This window comes from Megalops cyprinoides, chromosome 1 (assembly GCF_013368585.1).
Source record: "Megalops cyprinoides isolate fMegCyp1 chromosome 1, fMegCyp1.pri, whole genome shotgun sequence".
In the NCBI taxonomy this organism is placed as follows: domain Eukaryota; kingdom Metazoa; phylum Chordata; class Actinopteri; order Elopiformes; family Megalopidae; genus Megalops; species Megalops cyprinoides.
The window spans coordinates 38,220,394-38,240,011 of NC_050583.1; the positions used below are offsets into that span (position 1 = coordinate 38,220,394).

At 42.0% G+C, this 19,618-nt stretch overlaps 1 protein-coding gene across 1 annotated transcript; it reads right to left on the minus strand.

Annotated features, from left to right (window-relative positions):
• Positions 1–6,545: 6,545 nt before the first annotated feature.
• On the minus strand, positions 6,546–19,074 carry znf281b (zinc finger protein 281b). Its single transcript, XM_036538396.1, has 7 exons — positions 18,974–19,074; positions 12,871–13,270; positions 11,536–11,649; positions 11,144–11,267; positions 8,813–8,896; positions 8,446–8,564; positions 6,546–8,253 (listed from the first exon to the last, which is right to left on the minus strand). Exons 2-7 carry the CDS (start codon positions 13,222–13,224, stop codon positions 6,652–6,654), a joined length of 2,397 nt encoding a protein of 798 aa, XP_036394289.1. The 5' UTR covers positions 13,225–13,270; positions 18,974–19,074; the 3' UTR covers positions 6,546–6,651.
• Between the last annotated feature and the right edge of the window lie 544 nt (positions 19,075–19,618).

Here is a 19,618-nt window from a genome sequence, read left to right on the forward strand (position 1 = left end):
ATTGTAAAAAAACGGGTAATCTGGAGCAGCTAGAGAAATACTAAAAGGAGAAGTGGTCAATATCCCCCCTATCTAGTTCCAGACTTTCATTACAGACTACAGAGAAAGCATCTCTTCAGTCTGATCAGAAACTCCTGATTGAGCGCAAAACCCTTCTATGAATTCCTTTCATCCTCTTTCACACATCTTGGAGTACTTTACAGCAAGTGAGGGAAACTCACTTCAACCAGAACATATATTTAGCAGCAATCTGGGTGATACACAGCAGCCATTTTGTGCTAGAAGGATTTATTTAGTCTCTCTGCTGTTAGCCAAGCCTGATGTCATTCCGTCTATAAGATTACTTATAATCTGATTTTTATGCCAGTTTCACAACCCTTCCTGTAACTATATTTAACACTGCCATTATCTCCCACTCCTGTGGCTCAAGATGTAGCATATGGTTAGGAGAATATGACTATATTATTGAGTACACAAAGCAGTATTCTCAGACACTTAACATAAATATTAAGAACATACAAACTGTGGACAGCACAGGTGGCAGCGCAGACCAGACTCACTCGAACGCAGGCAGAGGTCAGTTTGGTCGAGTTTAACTTTTCATTCCAGTACACTTTCCGATTTGACTAGGTATGTTATTTTGAAACAACACAACGAAAAATTGCCACAATTTATGTAAGCTCAGAAAACAATCATAACACGCTCACCGATACTCCCAGTATCAGCAGAACCAGCCCACAAACATGCACAAGCACACAGAGGTGACCTCAGGATCAGCATACACCCGTTTCTCATCTTAAAAGTATTACTACCACAAAACCTCCAATGGTAAAACAGAGGGCCCGGAATCTCAGTTCGCCAGCACCAGAGGAACTAGGGAACATTATTTCAATGGCATTATTGGAAAGGCTTGACTTTCCATCAGACTCAGAGGAAAATACAGCCGATACAGCACTTATAAAGGCGCTTAAAACAGACAAACACTGCAGTGAGACAAATCTGCCAAAATTATTCAACACATGCAGGGGGTTTAGCGGCTTTGCCCTTAAGAAGGAATTCCAAAACTTCTCAGGCACACAAGGCTCCTAATAAGGGGACTGATTTTCCTCATTGGTCATAATGTTGGTCAAAGCACCATTAATTAAGTAATCTGAGTCTACAAACATGATTTGTATCGGGCATGCTCATCTTAATTCTGGAGGGCCACATGCATGCTGCGTATGCTGGCATATGCTGAAACTCCTGCTGTTAATTACCACAATCATTTATTCAGTGTCTTACTGTTACGCTACTGAAAACCCTGAATCTCAGCTGGAGACTTTTGTGCCATATACTCACGGAACATCTTCCGTGGTTCATTTGGGGAAATCTGTAGCTCTAAAGGTAGCAGTTGAAACAGGGGGGATTGTTGGAACAAGAACATGCCAATAGCCATCCAGGAACCTGATGGTGACACCTTGTGTTAATTTGTCCTGCGTCCTGAAGCAAGGAAATGGAAGATGTCTATGTCTGACTGACACAGAGCAGAAATATACACACAAATAACTACATTCTTTTTTTAATTGAAGACAATGGCCATTAAAATGCATTTAAAATGAAAATATTCTCTCTCACCACAAGAAATTCAAATTTTCACATTTAATGTTATACAGGTTGATGGTCATAGAATTAATTCAGGTCAAGCACCTTACCGAAGGGTAATATGGCCGCTCCTGATCAGAGATTCACACCTTTGCATTACTAATCCTGTTGCCTCACCACTGCACCATACTGTCACAGTCGGGGGTCCTGTCCCAGAGTTAGGGAGTGACTGCTATAAATGGCAAAATATATTTTCAGTTTTATTTTCTAAAAACAGTTCAAGCGGTTCTCTGGTTCCACTTGTGTTGGGGAATACAAGAAGGGTGCGTGATATGTGGATAGGGATTTTTGTTCCAAAACCAGTCAACATACAACCTCCTTACAGTCATAGTAATTCATGAATTATTAATGAGTAAAACTATGGGCATATTCTTTAGAATCCATTTAGGTTTTACAATAGAGCAATATATATTTTAGTACGTGTCATATAAATGCATGTACAGTTACAATTTAATTTTATATTTGTCTACTTCTTTGCTGAGGGGTTAGTCAAACAAAAATGCACTTGCTCATTACGCTTGCCCTGCGTAATGTGGAATGTTATGAAACCGCTAGCACAAAATACCATCACTGCCATCTAGTGGCTAACCACTGAAGTTGCAGTCTTAGTGCAAAGGCAACTTTCATTCATAAACAACTCCATAGATATTGGAGTATTTGAAAAGCAGTTAAGACGAGGCACCTAAAGTTAGGAAATTAAAATAAATGTAGTCATGACAATAAAAATTATTTACATCATGAATTGCTTGCTTTTCCCTTGATTTCTAAATAACTTTAATCACCCATATTCACAAACTGCATGATAACACTTCTTGGTGTCTCAATCACGTGTGCCACCTATGGAAAAGCCAGTTGTTTTTTTTTGTTTTTTTTTTTGTTTTTTTTCCAAGAGGGTACATTCTACTCTAATGTAAACTATATTGGCTGGATTCTAGGTTTACAGTATATGCTTTGTAGTGCATATAGATACATATAACAGAAGTTATGAATGCAACTGTCAGAATACATGAGCAGTGGCCACTTAACTGCTTAATCACTTATGGATTGAAGTAATAAACCCACTTTAGCTTCAGGTTCAAAATCAATGGAAAGGTATTGTGCTTCTGGATTACGATCCTTTGTTAAAGAAAAAAACCTGTTTATGTAACATCCAAAGCCATAGACCCTTCATCCTCTCTTTTTTTCTGTAATGCCCTCTCTGCTCCAGAACTGAAGGTATCTAAGGTAACGAGCTTGGCTCCTAAAGATGCCAAACACTGGCATGCGGTGAAGTTGTTAGGTAAGCTAATGGGGACAGCAAATCAGGAGGCTTATCAGCAAGCTCGGCAGTTGCGTATATGCTCAAGATAAGTTTCCCTTAACTGCGTTCCTCGTACCACTGTTCCAAATGCCCCGCCTCCTCCTGTGAACAGATAAGGGGGCTACAAAGGTAATGTTGTTACCTGCTGTAACCACAGTGCAGCACAGTCTCTGCCCATGAGACCGGATAGGCACTGAGAGTAAACAGAGTAAACGCTTCCTGAACTGGAAATCCTACTTGACTAACAGGGGACAAATGCATGCATTCATCCTTTCATGCTAGCAATAAGGTAAGCATATTCAGCTAATCTCATGCTGCAACAACATGATGATAAAGGATAGAAAAAAATCATCAGCAGACCACAAGAGGGAGCTATAGCAGACACACGGAGGCTCATCCAGGCTGTCACTCCAACCAAGGAGTGAGGATACCTGACATTTGCTTTTGTAAATACTACATGTCTGTGATGTGTTTATTAACAACATCTAAGAAAAACAAATGCATCTGATTACTGTTGTGGGATCTCTGCAGCAATGTGTAGCTTAACAATAACAGGCTGCAGAGCATATTACAGAGTAATGCCTAAACCTCACTGTGTTCATTTATGGACACTCCAACCAAACAGAAAAGGGAATTCACTCTTGCTTGGCAATAGAGCAGTTTCTTCAGACTAAGATTTGATCTGGATCAGGGGCAGACCCCACTACAATCATCCATGCCTATATGCCTTGGATATGCGTAAGAATAAGGCATGTGTGATTTTACAATGGTGGCAGTGTACCATAGTGGTAAGGAGCAGGACTCGAAACCGAAAGGTTGCCTGTATGATTCCCCACTGGGGCATTGCTGTTGTACCCTTGGGCAAAGTACTTAACCCAGAATTCCCTCAGTAAATACCCAGCTGTATAGATGGGAAACTTAAAAAAAATCATAACCTATGTAAGTCTCCCTGGATAAGTGTCTGCTAAATGGCAATGATGTAATGTACAAACCAGGACAAAAGGTCATTTCAGAAACAAACTTCTACCTTCCCTACAGGCTGGGAAACTCAGCTCAGCACAAGAGAGGTAATGATAACAATTTTTTATTGTTTTTTTTTCCCTAATCATTTATAAATCCGTTTAACAGGTACAGCCCTGTAAATCATGACACAATAATCTAGAACAAAATAAGCAAATGACAAAATAAGACAATAGAAACAAAACGTCTGCTACAAATTTGGTGTTGTGGTGATAATCGTCAAAAAAGTTGTACAAACTCTTTCATATCATGCATATTTGAGAGGAAAAAAAAAATTGAAATCACATTTTTAGTGTTTTTGTACAATTCTTGTAAACAATACCTGTCTACATCATATTAAAACACATTATGGCAAGTAAAAAAAACATGAACAAGGAAATTCTATGTGGTAATTACAGACTGCAACACTGCTTGGCATAAATGCTTTACAGAGCTAAAAAAAAGTTTAACAAGTCCATCTCTTTCCATAATTGTAAACACTGTTTACATAAAAAGATGTAATATGGTTATACAATATGTTTAATACATACTACAGTAATCCCGCTACATACATGAACACGTGTCCCTGGTTATGCTTTAACAGTGATATGAGGTATATAAAGGTCAATCCTAATTTTTTTGTCTTTTTCTTTAAAAAGGTAGCACATGGTTTGAGTGGTCAGTCATTGTTCCCTATCTCATTACAGCTCTGCAGTCTCTCAGCTATTTTTAGGGCTCTGTCAGAGAACAGAGGAGGGGTGGAGGGGCAAATCCGCACAGGAAATGAAGTAAATAGAAGAATACAGTAAGTTAACAATGTGCTGCTGCATTTCCAGGACAGTGAACCAATAGCAGTGGAAGACAAAGCAATTACTGTTCATTTTTACAAGCTGAAGGATTGGAGTCAGAGAAATAATACAAATCTTCGTCACTCTTTTTTCCCCATCTTTGAGGGATAAATAGGTCCAGTTGTTTAGGTCCAGTTATTCACATTAAGTGGCTTACATGTTTTGCGATTCTAGTTTGCATCTTTCAGTAACAAAGACTCAAAACGCACTCATTTTTGCATACATTGGGAGTCTACTGTATCAGTTTGCCTGCTCAGAGGCAGGACTTGAATGACAGATAAGCGGGTACCACTGTGCCATCTAGGAGCCTTTGAATTTTTTATACCACCTCCTCTCCCTGTTAGAGTTGGTTTAATAGTTAATAGAGGTACTCATCCTCTATTTAAAGTTCTCCTGCATGTCAGAGTCTGCCCAAACAGCAATCACAACTATAGCCGCCCCTACCACCATGACCTTACCCATCCCAAACCATGAAATATTTCGCCTTCCGAAAATTTCCTTAATAAAACACCCCCCTCCCCCCCCCCCCCAATCCCACAGCCCAACACAATACCATAAATCAACGGCTCTCTTTAAAATCAAGTCAGATTTATGTCTTCATTTCATCCTCAAAATAATCTGACTGGGTTGTTTATTTGATGTATGTTGTGAGAGGAAAAAGTGCTTGCTGGATTCCTTAAGGATAAAAAGATGGAGGGAGGGAGAGTGGGAGGACAACAAAAAAGACGAAAAAGACCAGCCATCAGGCGTTCCGCTTTCCCATCCATCTGAGGGACGCCGCTTCTGCCTCTGGTGCGTGCAGGTGACAAGCGTCTGCTGTCACCATTTCCCCCAAATTAACACTGCAGGTGACGTTAGGACATTTTCTGAAAGAGGCCATCGACGGCCAGACACTCGTGTCTGTGCACACACGCTTGTCCGGTGTGTGTGGACAAAAACAACGAGGGGGAAGGGGAAGGGGGCTCCAACTCTCCACTTCCCACATCAGACCGTTCTGTGTGTCCCACACTAACCTGGCAGCCACGTAACTGGCAGGTTTTGTCAATCGGGTTCTTCAAAGCCTGATGAGGGAACCTCCATTTCTAGCTCCCTTCTCTCTCACACCTTACAGTCCCCCAGGATAATTCAATGTCTTATATACGTATAAATATCTATGGCCCTTATTGAATGAAATGTGAGCGTTTCACATTGATAAAAAAGTACCATAATCTCTATATAGCTAAGTGGAAAGTGTTATCAGTGTAACTGAACAGGCAGCAGTCTCATTATTTGTTGCACTCAATTCTAAAGGAATAAAAAAACAAAGCTTCTTCTTTGTAGTTGCAAACTTACACCTCTAAAATGAGTGCTTGCTGCATCTCATAATAAAATTCTCCATATTACACTTTTTTCCTGAGTAATACTTTCAGTTCCTGTAACAGACAATATCTATTTTTTGCTATTCAAATCTGGGCTATTCCCTGCCATTATCTTTTATTATTATTAATTATCATTATTAATATTTTACAATTGTAATGTTGATTGCTAAAACACGTACGTTCATGGAAAAAAAAATAACGCCAGTCCTCAACTACCCTCTATTTTCACTTAAAATGACTTTTCAATCTACTCTTGTTTAACAATCAGACCTAATACTACACTAATACAAACAAAACTGACTAAATACAGATATAAAAAAAAAGAATAAAAAAATTGCATTTGAAGGCAGCCACAAATGCCTCTCCTGGTAGGATATTGTATAAACATTAAATGGCAGTGTAATAATTAAAAGTTCAACTTGCTTAAAAAAATAAAATAAGAGGAAATTAAACAAAAAATACGAGCTGAAAAAAAAACTTCCAACCAGGTCCTTTACCTTATACCTCACCTGTAGCTTTGGCTCGTTGGGGTCTTGGATCCTGTACTAACTGGCTCATTGACGTCAGCTAACAAACTAGTATACCCTGAGAATTCTGACACGGGAGTCCTTATCCGGTGGTCCACCTCTCCGCTAGAGTCAGTGCTGAACGGCAGGGGGACGCGGCCGCCCGACTTGAACTGAGACCCGAAGGCCTGGGCGAAGTTCTCGATCTGGTATGGGGAGCGGATGTCCACGGCCTTGGAGGGGTCCAGCTGGGCCAGGTCTGGCGGAGACAGCTGGTAGCTGGAGGAGGTGCTGCTGCCCTTGGGCTGCCGGTCCTTCTGGCCGGACAGCTGCTGAGGCGCGATCTGGTAGGCGGAGGGGGAGTGCTGCTTCTCGATCTGGTCGGTGAGCTCCTGAGAGGGCGTCAGCTGCTGGTGGGTGGCCTCCAGGCTGCTCAGGTGGAAGCTGGGCTGGGAGGAGCCCACAAGCATCCCGAAGTGGGACTTTGGCAAGGAGGAGGGCAGGGCTGAGGTAACGGACTGGCTGAAGCCGCACTCCAGGGGGGAAGTAGTGTACACCTGCTTGTCGGAGAATAGAGCGCCGCCCGGGTGGGTGCTGCTGGACACCAGGCCAGGGAAGGGCCCGACGGTGGCCAGCGGGAAGCTGCTGCTGTGGCTGGTACGCTCCAGAGCCTGCAGGAGGAACTTGGAGTACTCGTTCATGATGACCGTTTTGTCGCCTGAAGAGCTAGGCGAGTCATCATCGTGGCCCAGCTCAGGAGTGCCAGCGGGTGGGTGGAGGTCCACGTGCTGGTCGCTGAGGTCAAAGGGGACATCGTGCGGCCCGTCAGGCTTCTGGGAGTAGTGATCCAGCAGGCTCTGCAGCACCTCATCGGGTATGCCTGACTTGTCATGCTTGATGTCCACACCCATGGGCGAGGAGTCCAGCAGGCTGAGGGACGGCTCGCTGTCCATTACACCCTGGATGACCGTCTGCTGTGGTGGCATGTGCACCGTGCCTGCCCCGTAGTCACTGCCGCTGTTGGCCGCCTGCAGGTACCGCCGCTTCTTCAAGAACTGCATGGCGTCATCGTAGTTGCTGCTGGTGGGGCCCTGCTTGGCCCCGGAAGCTTGCAGCAGCCCCATGTTGTCCATGCCCGAACCTCCGGCCAGGTCTAGGGAGCCTGCCTTTGGCGGCAGCAGCTTCTGCCCGTGGAGACTGGAGGAGGCCTCCCCAAGGGAGAGGGCGCTCTTGTCCAGGCCTTTGCGGCCGACCTTCTTGAAGACCAACTTGGGTGCGCGGCCCTGCTGGCCGTGCATACTGGGACAGGGCAGGCTGCTGTTGGAGGAGGCAGCAGGCATCTCCACTGCGTAGTTCTGTAAGCCGAGGCCGCCCGCCATCTGCGCCTCGCTGGCCTTCTTCTTCTTGCGCTCACCGCCCTCGCCAACGTTTTTGGACTTGCCTCTCTTGCGTCCGGAAGAATTTGCGTTTCCCTGAGAGATTGAGTAGCTGCCCTGCCCCATCTCGCCACCCTGGTCCAACATCCCGGGATCCAGTCCTTTCTTTATGGCTTCTCCGCAGGTTCTTTTGTGCTTCAGTAATCGATCTGTCCTGGAAAAATACTGCAGAAGTGGGAGATAAAGGGTGAGAACGGGACTCCATTTGAACTGTGGGACACAAGGTTTTACCTTTGAGCATGGACATTTTAGAGAAAGGAAACTGCTATAACCATTTTTAACTGAGCTTTTTACTAGTGAGAAATCTACAAGGAATACATTTTTACAAACTGGCAGGAGTGCTGCCTGTTGACCCACCTGTTGGCAGGTGTCACATTTGTATGGCTTTTCTCCACTGTGGGTCCTCTTGTGCCTCTCCATGTGGTACTTCTGAATGAACCGCATGTTGCACTGGTCACAGCTGAAGGGCTTCTCTCCTGTGGGGTAAACAGCCTGTGGTTGACCTCATTGTTATCTTCACCCACCACAGCTCAACATAAAGGGAGAGGACTTGGAAAAGCTGTGATATTTCAATGGCTTTCAGGACAGAGGTGACAAAGCACCTTTCAAACCAAAAATATTAGATACCTCACCAACATAGGAGGCTGCCATATTGTTCTGAGTGGGAGTGTCATTTGGCATTAGAGAATGTGAGATCATCATGTTCAACAATCCCATAACTCACCACTGTGTATCTTCTCATGTCGCTGCAGAAGGTACTTCTGGATGAAGCTCATGTTGCACTGACTGCATCGGAAAGGCCTCTCACCTGTGCCATCAAAAATACAATTCGCCATTCCTCACATTATTCACAAAGCAGCACATGAGAGAAAGGTTGCTTTTCTGGCAAGGAGGTGAAATTGAGTGTTGTAAGAATGACAAGCCTATCAGGTACATTAAGCAAAGTTTTGACCAGTGATCTGGGCGTAAAGTATAAACCCGCAGCCCCCGCGAGGTGGGGGGGGGGGGGGGGGGGGGGGCGCAGTCCAAATGGGCCCCGCCCCCACCTATCAACAATTATTATGATAATAATTTTTTAAAAATTATTTTCAGAGCCAATACTGGCGTCAAATAAAACAAATATTTTAAAAAATCTTTGCTGGTCCATAGTTTTCTTTGTTATATGTCAGAGACTTTTGGTCCAATTGATACATTAGTCGGCAAATTCGAATCAGTACAACTCAATGACATCACCACAGCCTGAAAACAGAGCCACTTTGAAAATGAAACGAAAATACCAAAGTGGTGCCCAAAAACAGCACAATAAACAAAAATTCTGAAAATAAGATCTATATTTGGAACGGTAAATCCTGTCAACCGTGAAGGATGCAGTCTGTCAGAGCTAACAGGTAGGCTGGATGGTTGCTATAGTTTAGACAGCTACCGACAGTGTTGGCAAGATGAATAGTTAGCCTAATTGTGTTTAAGTTATTTCTCCAATATACCATTTTGTATAAGTTAGCCATATGAAGATAGTTAGCCTGTATATGCTGTATCAGAACAATGAATATTTTTTACTTTATTAGGTTTTCACATACCCACAGGGAATTTGTCTTTGTAATATGGTACAAAATAGGCTGGTTAACATATACAGACAGAGAAAAATAGGCTACCCCTGGCCGGTTGCACAGTGCCCCTGTTTTCACTTTCACAGAAAAATGTAATGCGTTCTTCTTCCTGTGATATTTTTGCACTGTACTGCACTGGATCAGGGTCTTCATCAAATGTTTTAAGTGGGAAAACGGCTTTAATGTAATCACCATCATCAGGCCAGCGGATGTGGAGATACAGCGGGCTGTTTATGGAATACCTACAGCTGGCGTTTGCCCAACTGGAGTTAGGAACAGCGAATTACACTCACTGACCGGTTATAGGAGGGGGGACGGGACCTACAATTCCGCTACACAAGTTGATCACGTTATCATCCCATCTCATGCACTTTCTGCCTCTCATTCACCCGCGTCTCTCGTTATCAGTTCATCTGTCTGCTGCAGGAAAGGGGCCCACACAGGGTTAGCTGCGGGGGGGCCTCACGTGTTTGCGTTACGGTGCTGCCTGTGATCGCTTTTATTATCAGAGTTCTTCATTTTTAGGAGAACCTAAAAAATCTCAGAGGTAAAGGTGAAGGCAATGGTAGGCCTTAAAGATGGTTCCGTGTTTACCATCAGTAAACACCAATGCTTATTCCCTTTTGCAGCAGAAGAGTACTACTAAATTAAGCATATAGCATGAGCCACACTACAGGCTACTGAAAGTGCACCCAGAGGTGTTCACTCTCCAACTTGAGTTCTGTATGAGTCCATGACGTTTCCCCAGCTTGCTGTGCGTCTTATGATCTGTCCAAAACTATCTGTTTTCAGCTCTTCTGAATGAGAACATCTTTATGGTGGCTGATGTATACATTTTCACCATGTTCAAGCTCAAATGAATTACTCAACTTCTGATGTGCTAGACACTATCCCGACATGTCTTAAAGATTATGGATGAGAATTAATGTGACAGATTCCATGAGCTACGAAGCGATATGACCTAAGCACCATGCTTTTCGGCAGTGGCACCAACACCCGCAAAATACCGCCTGCATCGAACAAGCCTGTATGTCACCCTCTGATACCTACCTTCATATTAAAGAGGAATACTTGCGATTTACAGTGTTTTCACTTTCATACTTTCAAAAAACATGTTTAACAAATGCTCATTTGCATGAAACAAAAAATCTCACTTTAAACTACTCCATATAAATTCCCTGCACTGTTATCGCATAACCTAAATAATTATTGTCAACAGGTTGAGGGGTTAGGGGTGTATCATGATTTTGTCATGGGAAATCACTGTGCTACTTCACTGTGGGATGGCAGCCTTTACATCTTAAGGGCATCTAGAGGGTACTGTTTTGTTCACGCATCAGAATTTGCAGTGACGTCCAATCAAAAGAGCATTTCTGCTGGTGCCACTGATTGAGTGAACAGGTAGAGAATGTGCAGAGGAAGGAGGTGTGGCCCTGAAAGCTCCTCACCTGTGTGGATGAGCACGTGTCTGCGTAGGTGGTAGGAGCTGCGGAAGGCTGCGTTGCAGTGCTCACAGATGTGCGGCTTGGAGCTGGGGGACAGGTGTCCCCCGTCACCGTTCAGCATCATTGACTGCAACGAGAACACCAGAGGTCAAATCCGAGGGTCCGTTCATTCACATTTCACTGCCCCCCCACTCCACAACCGACCATGAAAAAAAAAAAATCAACACAACATGCTTGTGCCTTTGTCCTTAAGTATGTTCTGACACATACTGAAGCACAGGGTACACTGTGTAGCACCCCTGATGAGTTTTCGCAAGCTATGTACACCATGTGATTTCGTAATACGAAAATCAAATGATCTAACAGCCTCTGTGAAAAAAAGAAGATGCTGGTACCTTTGAGGACTCCCCGCGCTTCCTCCTGGCTTTCCCCTCCTGTCCATCACCGTTTGACCTCCGGCCTCGTTTCCCCGAGGACTCCTTCGGATCTTTCACTAATCTACCGGACAACTGTGGGGACAACAAGGGAGGGGGAGGACAGCAAACAGAATGAGCGTCCGGGAAACAGGGAGCCAAGTGCTTGGGCCTGCCCACCTGAGTTACTGATAGCTGAGTGGGATCGCTCAGAGGCAGAGTCATAAACTGGTATTTATCGGCCACTTCATCTTCCTCCAGAGGTCGCGCTGACATGAAGGGGTGGGAAACGATGATGTGACCAACTCGTACACCTAGATTTCCTTGCGGCCACAGACGTCACTCCAGCCAAGCGAAACACAAACCCACTAACTCTGACTACAACACTACAACAAAAAGTACTCCGTTAGCCGAAGACCTTTCAAAAGCTAATTTTTCATATCTCCCTCATGAACACACACATTCCTGTAGTGTGAAGACATTATTTTCCCAACAAATGCACTCGGAATGAATAAAGCCAGTGAGGACTCATTACTGCTCTGCTGGGGTGTTTTTGGCCTGTAACAGTCAAACCTATATTATTCAATTGTAAGCTTCTCTGCCTTTGCAAAGACTACCTAGAAATCATCTGGAATCATTATGGAAAAATACTAAAAATGGTCAATCCCTCAATGCAAACAGCATTATGACTCAATTAACCAGGTGAGACATTTCAAAGTTCTTGTAGAAAAAAACAAACCATTTAAGAAATTTCCGATAAACGTGTAAAAGATCATTTTTATGCACCAGCCAACATCACCAATTGTTCTAGCTCATTAGCTATTGTTCTAGACTAGGAACAGAGTGTTGAGTTACTTCAAGATATAAAGCAGTTTGATTAATTGGAAAGTGCTAAATCTTACCAGGCTCTCTGCAAGCAGACAAAAACAAAATTACATCAAGCTCTGAGCAGAAAAAAAATTAAAGAAAGATTTATATTTCTCTGGTTTTCACAGATTAATGCTCTTATTCCATATGCTGTTTACTGCTAAAAAAAAATGCAGGTCTGCTGCATATTGATTACAGTGCTGATAGTCCTGAAGGAGCCCTATGTGCTGTCAAACCTGAACCCCACTCAACATCGCACCTCCTTACACTCAGGTCACTGAAATAGGGTGACGCTAAAATGATACGTAACATGACACCTCTTGAATCATTTTCTACACCCTTAAACTCAGACTTTTGGCTGTTTAGCCGACCAGTCATACATTTAGCATCTCCAGGGCTAAGGTCAAGGTGGCCTGCGCACACTGGACACCCTCCAACCCTGTGTCTTACGTTGTTCAGGCTGAGGTCGTGCACCAGAAGGTTCTGCGGGTTGCCAAGCGACATCTCCAGCAGCTCGGCGCTCTTCCCCGCGCCGCCGTACAGGGGAAGGCGGTAGTCGTGCTCCGTCATCTTCTCCTGCTTGATGCCCATGGGGTGGACGAAGCCGTGGTCAGGCGAGTCGCGCTCCTTCTTCAGGACCATCTCGTGCGGCTGCAGGTCCTGCATGACGGACTGCGCAGCGATGCGCGTGAAGCTGGTGACCGGCGGCAGGTGGCTGAACATGATCATGCCCGGCGCAAAGTTGGGCTCCATGCCCCCGTTGCGCAGGAACTCGTTGCCTAGCTTATCTTGAATAATACTCATGGCGATCGTCAGGCAGGAAAACTAACTGGAGCCAAAAGGAAACATCCTGGGGGAAGAGAGAGAGGGAGGGGGGGGGGGGGGGGGTCAATGGATGTCAGCACAAGACAGGGAAGGGCTAAAGCAGGGAGTAAAAATGTGCTGGATACAAGGGTGTCTGCAGGGAGAGCCAGCTGGAGGGAGAGGCCACCTCTGCTTTGGAAGGAAAACTTACATTTACTGCTTTCCCTTTCATGCAGCCATTAATTGCTTAATTGGATTCATGCACCTAGTCGGATCAGGACTACTGTGTTGAAGCTATGAAGTCACCCATGAATTCAAGTAGCCGGGTAATAAATCTGAAAGAATCAGTGACAATGCCACTTGGCAGATGTGTAGTGCTACCACATTGATATAGAAGAACGCAGCTGCTCTAAGGGTATGCTCATATGTGCACCTACAGCTTGCTTGGCACAGCAATTACTAAATGATGTGGCATATGTGACCATGCGTAGAACATACGGAAATGCAGAATGCAACTTTGATTTAAGCTTGAAGTAGGTGTTCATTATGAGTCTGTGTTCCACATATTGGGAACTTGGAATGTAGTCGGTGGGTCTAGAAGAGATGGTGCACAGGTTTTTAAGTCTTTATGCCACAAAGATATGTAAATCTAATTACCTGTATTCATTACCAAAAAATGTAAGAAAGGAATTGGCATCCCAGTAGCGTGACTTAAGCACTCCTAATCAGTGTATTCTTCCAGGAATATTTCTGCAGTGGGTCCATGCGTTTAATTCTGCATAAAGACAGACTGCCCATAACATAGCCAACATTCAAATAAGATAACATAAACATAAAAAGATAAGAACTCAAACCTGTGTTCACTTTCGAATCACACCAAACCACAGATTTTTATATATGAATATGATGTACAGTTGTCCCATTAACAGGGTGCTAACATTTGCCCATCACAGATGAGTGAAAATGCAAATAAGTGCACACAACCCAAGAGACCTGGAAACAGGGAAACAAAGACACATTAAGATATCTACTATGGAGTGAAGACTGATGCACCACACATAAAAAGGAGAAATTCTGATGGGGAAAAAAAAGAGAAAAACTCAAAACACCTGGAACCAGTATTAGCAGAACCTGTTTTTAACACCTGGTAAGTACAGGTGAGTCTCACTACCTAATATCTGGCCATCCTGACCTCCACAAAGGTTTTATACCTGATTACTTAAAAAAGCCAAATAAAATCAAAATAAATTCCTCCAATGAAAAAGTAAAATGCCATATTTTATCCCTGAAAAAAATACATCATCTTCTGGAATCAGCTAACTGTTGTCAGGAAAACAGCATCTGAGACCTAATGTCAAAGAGAACAAAACTGACATGCTCGGTTTACATGGAGTTTTTCGTCTATTAGTTATTTATCTTTTGAATGAGCCACTGCATGCATTCATTTCATGTTTTTAAAAGTGATTACTTTCAACTCTTAGCACTTGTTTACATTTTTAGAAACAATTAAATTTAGTAATTGAGTTGACTGAATGGATCTGTTTTTGCCAAGATTGGTCACTGGAAATTAGAACAGAGAATCCTCCAAATACACATCTACATACACATTCAAGATTACATAAGTACATTTCAAATGAATATGTACAATGCTGAATATATTTTTTCTCTTTTTGTGTTAAAAACTTTAAGCCTGTCAATTTGTTTATGGGTATCTCTTTAATAACTCTATACCAATGATGGCACAACATTTTCATTCACAATTCATGCTGGAGAATACTGAAAGATGATTTTAGCAACTGTACGTTTTCAATAGTTAGGAATCATTTCAATATTGTTCATAAAAATGGTATATTGTGATATGATGGCATTAATTTCATGCATAGGGTTACTACAGGACAAGGAAATCAAGAGCTAAAACTGGCAATGCTTTCTGTATCTTGTCAGGTCACCAAAGAACATTGACTGCTTAAGCTAGTTAGACCATAAAGCTCTTAACCTGCTGAATAAATGCACTGGTTCTTTCTGTGTTACCAACAAATAATCACGTCTCTGTACAAAAAGCACTTCATTATTAACACTAAATCAAACCTAAAGATAACTTCTAAATGGAAAATACAAGTAAAATTGGAACTAAAAATGTTGTTAAACTGTCTCATTCTGAATACATTTCACCTTAAACTAAAAAGAAAAAGTAGTAGCCTAAATATTGAAATGCAATTTACAAATCCAAAAATTGAAGTTACAAAATGACCTCTGTAAGAATAACTAAACAGAACATACATTTAAACAAAACCACTATTCATGAACACCTTTGCCACTATTGCAAAAGGGTGAACACTAACCTGAAGAATTTTTAGAGATTACTTTTTCTCCACTTGAGAGCTACACACCCACATCTGTTCCCAGCAGACTTCAGCCCTGCCTGAATGTGTACATTACAATGCCATAAGCTCAGGACACTGCATTAATGTATGAGATTTCTATGGCACTACTGAGCATGTCCTGAACAGGACATTGGTTTCACTTTTGTTAGCCAAACATGTCAATGATTCATCCAACACATTTAACATAAGGCAGCTGCATTGCAGCTTTGTCACTAAAGGCATGACATTTGGTTGCAGCAACAAAACTTTGGACAGGCACAATACAGCTTGTCTTGACAAAAAAATGTTACACTATTCAATATGCGTTAACCCCAGACTGCAAAAACACCCATTTCCCAATCATTAATTGAGGTAATGAAACTACTTTCAGAGACCACAAAAAGCACCCGCATTGAGATTGTCTTTATCACTCTCTTAAAACCACTGAACCAGTGGCAATTCACACCAAGAGTCTGCACTTTAGCACGGCCTGACACATTCATTCTGGGAAGCTGCATAAGTGCTTTCCAAATTCTGATACAGTGGAATCATTACATTACATTCAGATACATTTTTACAATTATTAATGGATTTATTCCGTTTGGTTACATGAATGTTAGTAAAATGAATGTTAGAAATATGAATATATGGCAAATATACCATACTTCTATATTTAAAGCACAATAGATTGCTTATAAAAAAAATAAAAATGCATGTCCTGCAATTACATTCAATGGGGGTCTTAACATGCTATCCATGTTACTGATATCTAATAACAACCAGTAGTAGCTGTTTAAATCCATATACATATAGTAGCATATAGTTAAACCTAACAGTAATTAGTCTGTATTCCTGATTAAACACATTATCTTTCACTGACTGCAGCACTACACAATGTTGTTTGGCTAGCTGGCTAATCCTACTGCTTAGTAGAAGCTTGACAAATGGCATCAAGATGTGGAACTGAGAGTGGGTACATTAATTAATTTTGCATTGTACAGCTAGGATGAAACAACTAACATAACAGGGAACAGATAACTTTGTCAGGAATTGCTAGCTAACTGAATACTTAAATATGGTTACTGCAGCCCAATGCCACCACACCTTGTTAATCACACAACGTGCAACAACTACTAGGCTCTTCATTTAAAAGACACATATTCAGACTCATTTCATATATTACTGGCACCCTTCAAAATTCTCACTAATCATTTAAACATTAGCTTGTTTTTATCTAGGCTAAAGACTTACATCCTGTTGGAAGAAAGGTATCATCTGATACTTCACATGACACATCATACTTCACATGCATTTTTTAAACATCTCTATGTATAACGGTCATTGCATGGCCTTCTTGTGCACAGGCCAATGGTCCGTTTTTTTTTCTTAGTTATGCTCTTTTTTAAATTTTTGAGCCATGGCTTACACAAATACACCACAGATCATCACTTTTACTTTCCTAATGTAAATACAAAATTCTATGTTTTTGACATAAATAAACTTGACTTTTTAGCAAGAACAGTTGAACTGGTCATACAGAAGTGCCTTACACAAAAAGCGTAATAAAATCAACTATGTGCTTAAAAACAATATATGAACAACACCTTTTACAGGTGTAGTGATGTTGTTCTGATATTTATGTGGCAACAATGCAGTGCATGCAGACACTGACAGGTGACACTGTTGTAAATGCTCAGGATTGGTGAGGCATGGAGGTGGCAAGAGGACATAGAAACAGTGCTTAACATTTTATCTAACGCTGGTTCGTTCTCCTCATTTATTTGATAATTATGTAAAGTGTATAGGAATTAATTTCCATCCATTTCAAATCCGTTTTCACGGGACTAAATAAATAAATCCGCACCTGTGACATCATTCATATAGCAATTGATTCAAATACAGTTAAAGACATTTCTGAAACGTTTGTGGCTTGTACCCCAGACATTCAACAATACGCATACACATGGCTCGCACTAAAATAACCCTGCTCTTCAGAAATGTTTATTCAAGAATAATAATTCACCGAGAGATTAAACGGATACAGATTATCGTGGAATTCGCAAACCAGGAAACCTCGATTTTGCTTACTCGTTATTGAAGTTATCAGATATCCCCCGGGTCGCGAACAGAAAGACGCAGAAATAATTTATAGACATTAAATAAAGGACTTCGCCAGCTAGTTAGCTAAATGTAACGTTAGGGAATAACAGAGACTAGGCTAGTAGTTATCTTGCTACGTTTGGGGTACCTTATTCCAGGCTTCTTGTCCCCAAAATAATATTTTTGACATCTCAGCAGTAGAAATGGGTCAGTATTATGTTTTACAGTTTAGTCTCAGCCTACCAGCAACTGCTAGCAAAGTAGCAAGCATTAACGTTGCCTAGCATATTCCGCCATGTCATCTGATTTCTTCTGATCAATCCAACTCATCACGAATAAATTGCCTGTTGACCAGTGGTTTGGTTACCTACTTAGCAACCTAGCAGGCTAGCTAATTCGGGAGAATAGTGATGTCCTGACCGTGGAGCATACGTGATCGAATAATATGGATAGCTAGCAAGCTAACCATGTACCAAATTATAATAGCGTTATATCGATTGCTCGTTCACATTGCGAGCTAGTGCACTTTAAATGTATCGTTTTGATTGTTCAAAAATATTCGCAATAGCTAAGGCCTTCATTTTGGTTGGCTCCTTGGTTGAATAAGCGTGAAATAACCGATATAGTAATTATCTAGCTATCTTAAGATGAACAAAATACAATGTAAGGGAAGCTAGTTGCAGCCGCGTCTTGGCCAAACGTGAGGGGGAAAAAACAACACGCGTTCGACAAAAACAGCAGTACAGTCTACATATAACTGCATTCATAATGAGAACTAAATATTTGTTTTATTTTCATGAGAGGCTAAGTCAAATGCGTTGGTCTCCATATTTACATCACCATTCATTACAAAGGGCCTAGCTATTCTGCTTGTTAAAACAAACCCCAACACCGAGTAGAGGGCGCACATATTTTTTCGATCACTTTCATATTACGGGAGGTGGATGGAGAAGTGAAATAATAGCTTGCTGGCTAGCTTGCCTCACAATGTAGTTAGCTAGTTAACTGATTTCAGAATTTATCTTGTAAATTGTAGTTATCAACCAGTTGTACACATCGGATTGGGAGAAAAGCTGATGATTGCGATGGTGCAGCTACGTTCAAACAGTAACCCCATAATAAACGGCCCATGCAACACAACCGAAACAATGATGCTCGGCTTTGAGTGCATATCTCGCTCGCTGGCTAGCTAAACCGGAGCGTTTCGCATTGTCGATTCTCTCTCCACAACTCAATCATTTTACGCTTTTGTACAAACACAGAACTCAAGTTTCGTTCACGCTTACCAGTACATGACCGCTGCTGGTTCTCTCTGTTTATATTTCTGCCCCTTACTCGTTCCGTTGAGTCTTTAAAGCCCAAACATTGTTCTCCTGCAGCTGCTACTTTCCTCCATCTTGTCTCGGCGCGGGGAATTATGGGTCCGGCGGACGGGTCCTGAGAGGAGACAGACGAGAGCTGTGATCTGGGCCAAGGGAGCAGTGTCCGACAATGAACTGCTGCAGGGGACAGATGGCTGTGGGAACCCCCTTTCCCGACAAGGATAATAACTGAAATTCAAAGTTCTTGACCCCAAGCACGTTGTTTCCACAATCCAACCACTTTTGTTTGTACATCCGTCTTGACTGTTTCAGGAAATTATGCTAAAATATCAATAGTAATACTACCACGTCGTACAGTTCAACCTCTGCAATATCAACCCTATCATATTATACCTAAAACATTGGTACACTTTAATTTATTCTTTGAAAACCTGTAAACATTTTTCTCAAACTTGAACATCACACCTAGTTTAATTGTTACTTTTATTGTTGATGTTGTTGTAATTTACGTAACCTCAGCAAATCCCCACTAGAGTGACATACAGTTTTAATATTAATTTGATTGCACTGTCCTACATCAGAGCAATAATTATTCAACACATAAGGTCA

What these genes read in the sequence shown, in the direction of transcription:
- znf281b (XM_036538396.1), bottom strand. Translation starts at nt 13,224, where the DNA reads ATGAGTATTATTCAAGATAAGCTAGGCAACGAGTTCCTGCGCAACGGG. An exon ending in ACGACCTCAGCCTGAACAAC is followed by an intron (nt 11,650 to 12,870) that starts GTAAGACACAGG and finishes TTGTCCCCACAG; the next exon opens with TTGTCCGGTAGATTAGTGAA. An exon ending in AATGTGACACCTGCCAACAG is followed by an intron (nt 8,254 to 8,445) that starts GTGGGTCAACAG and finishes CCACTTCTGCAG; the next exon opens with TATTTTTCCAGGACAGATCG.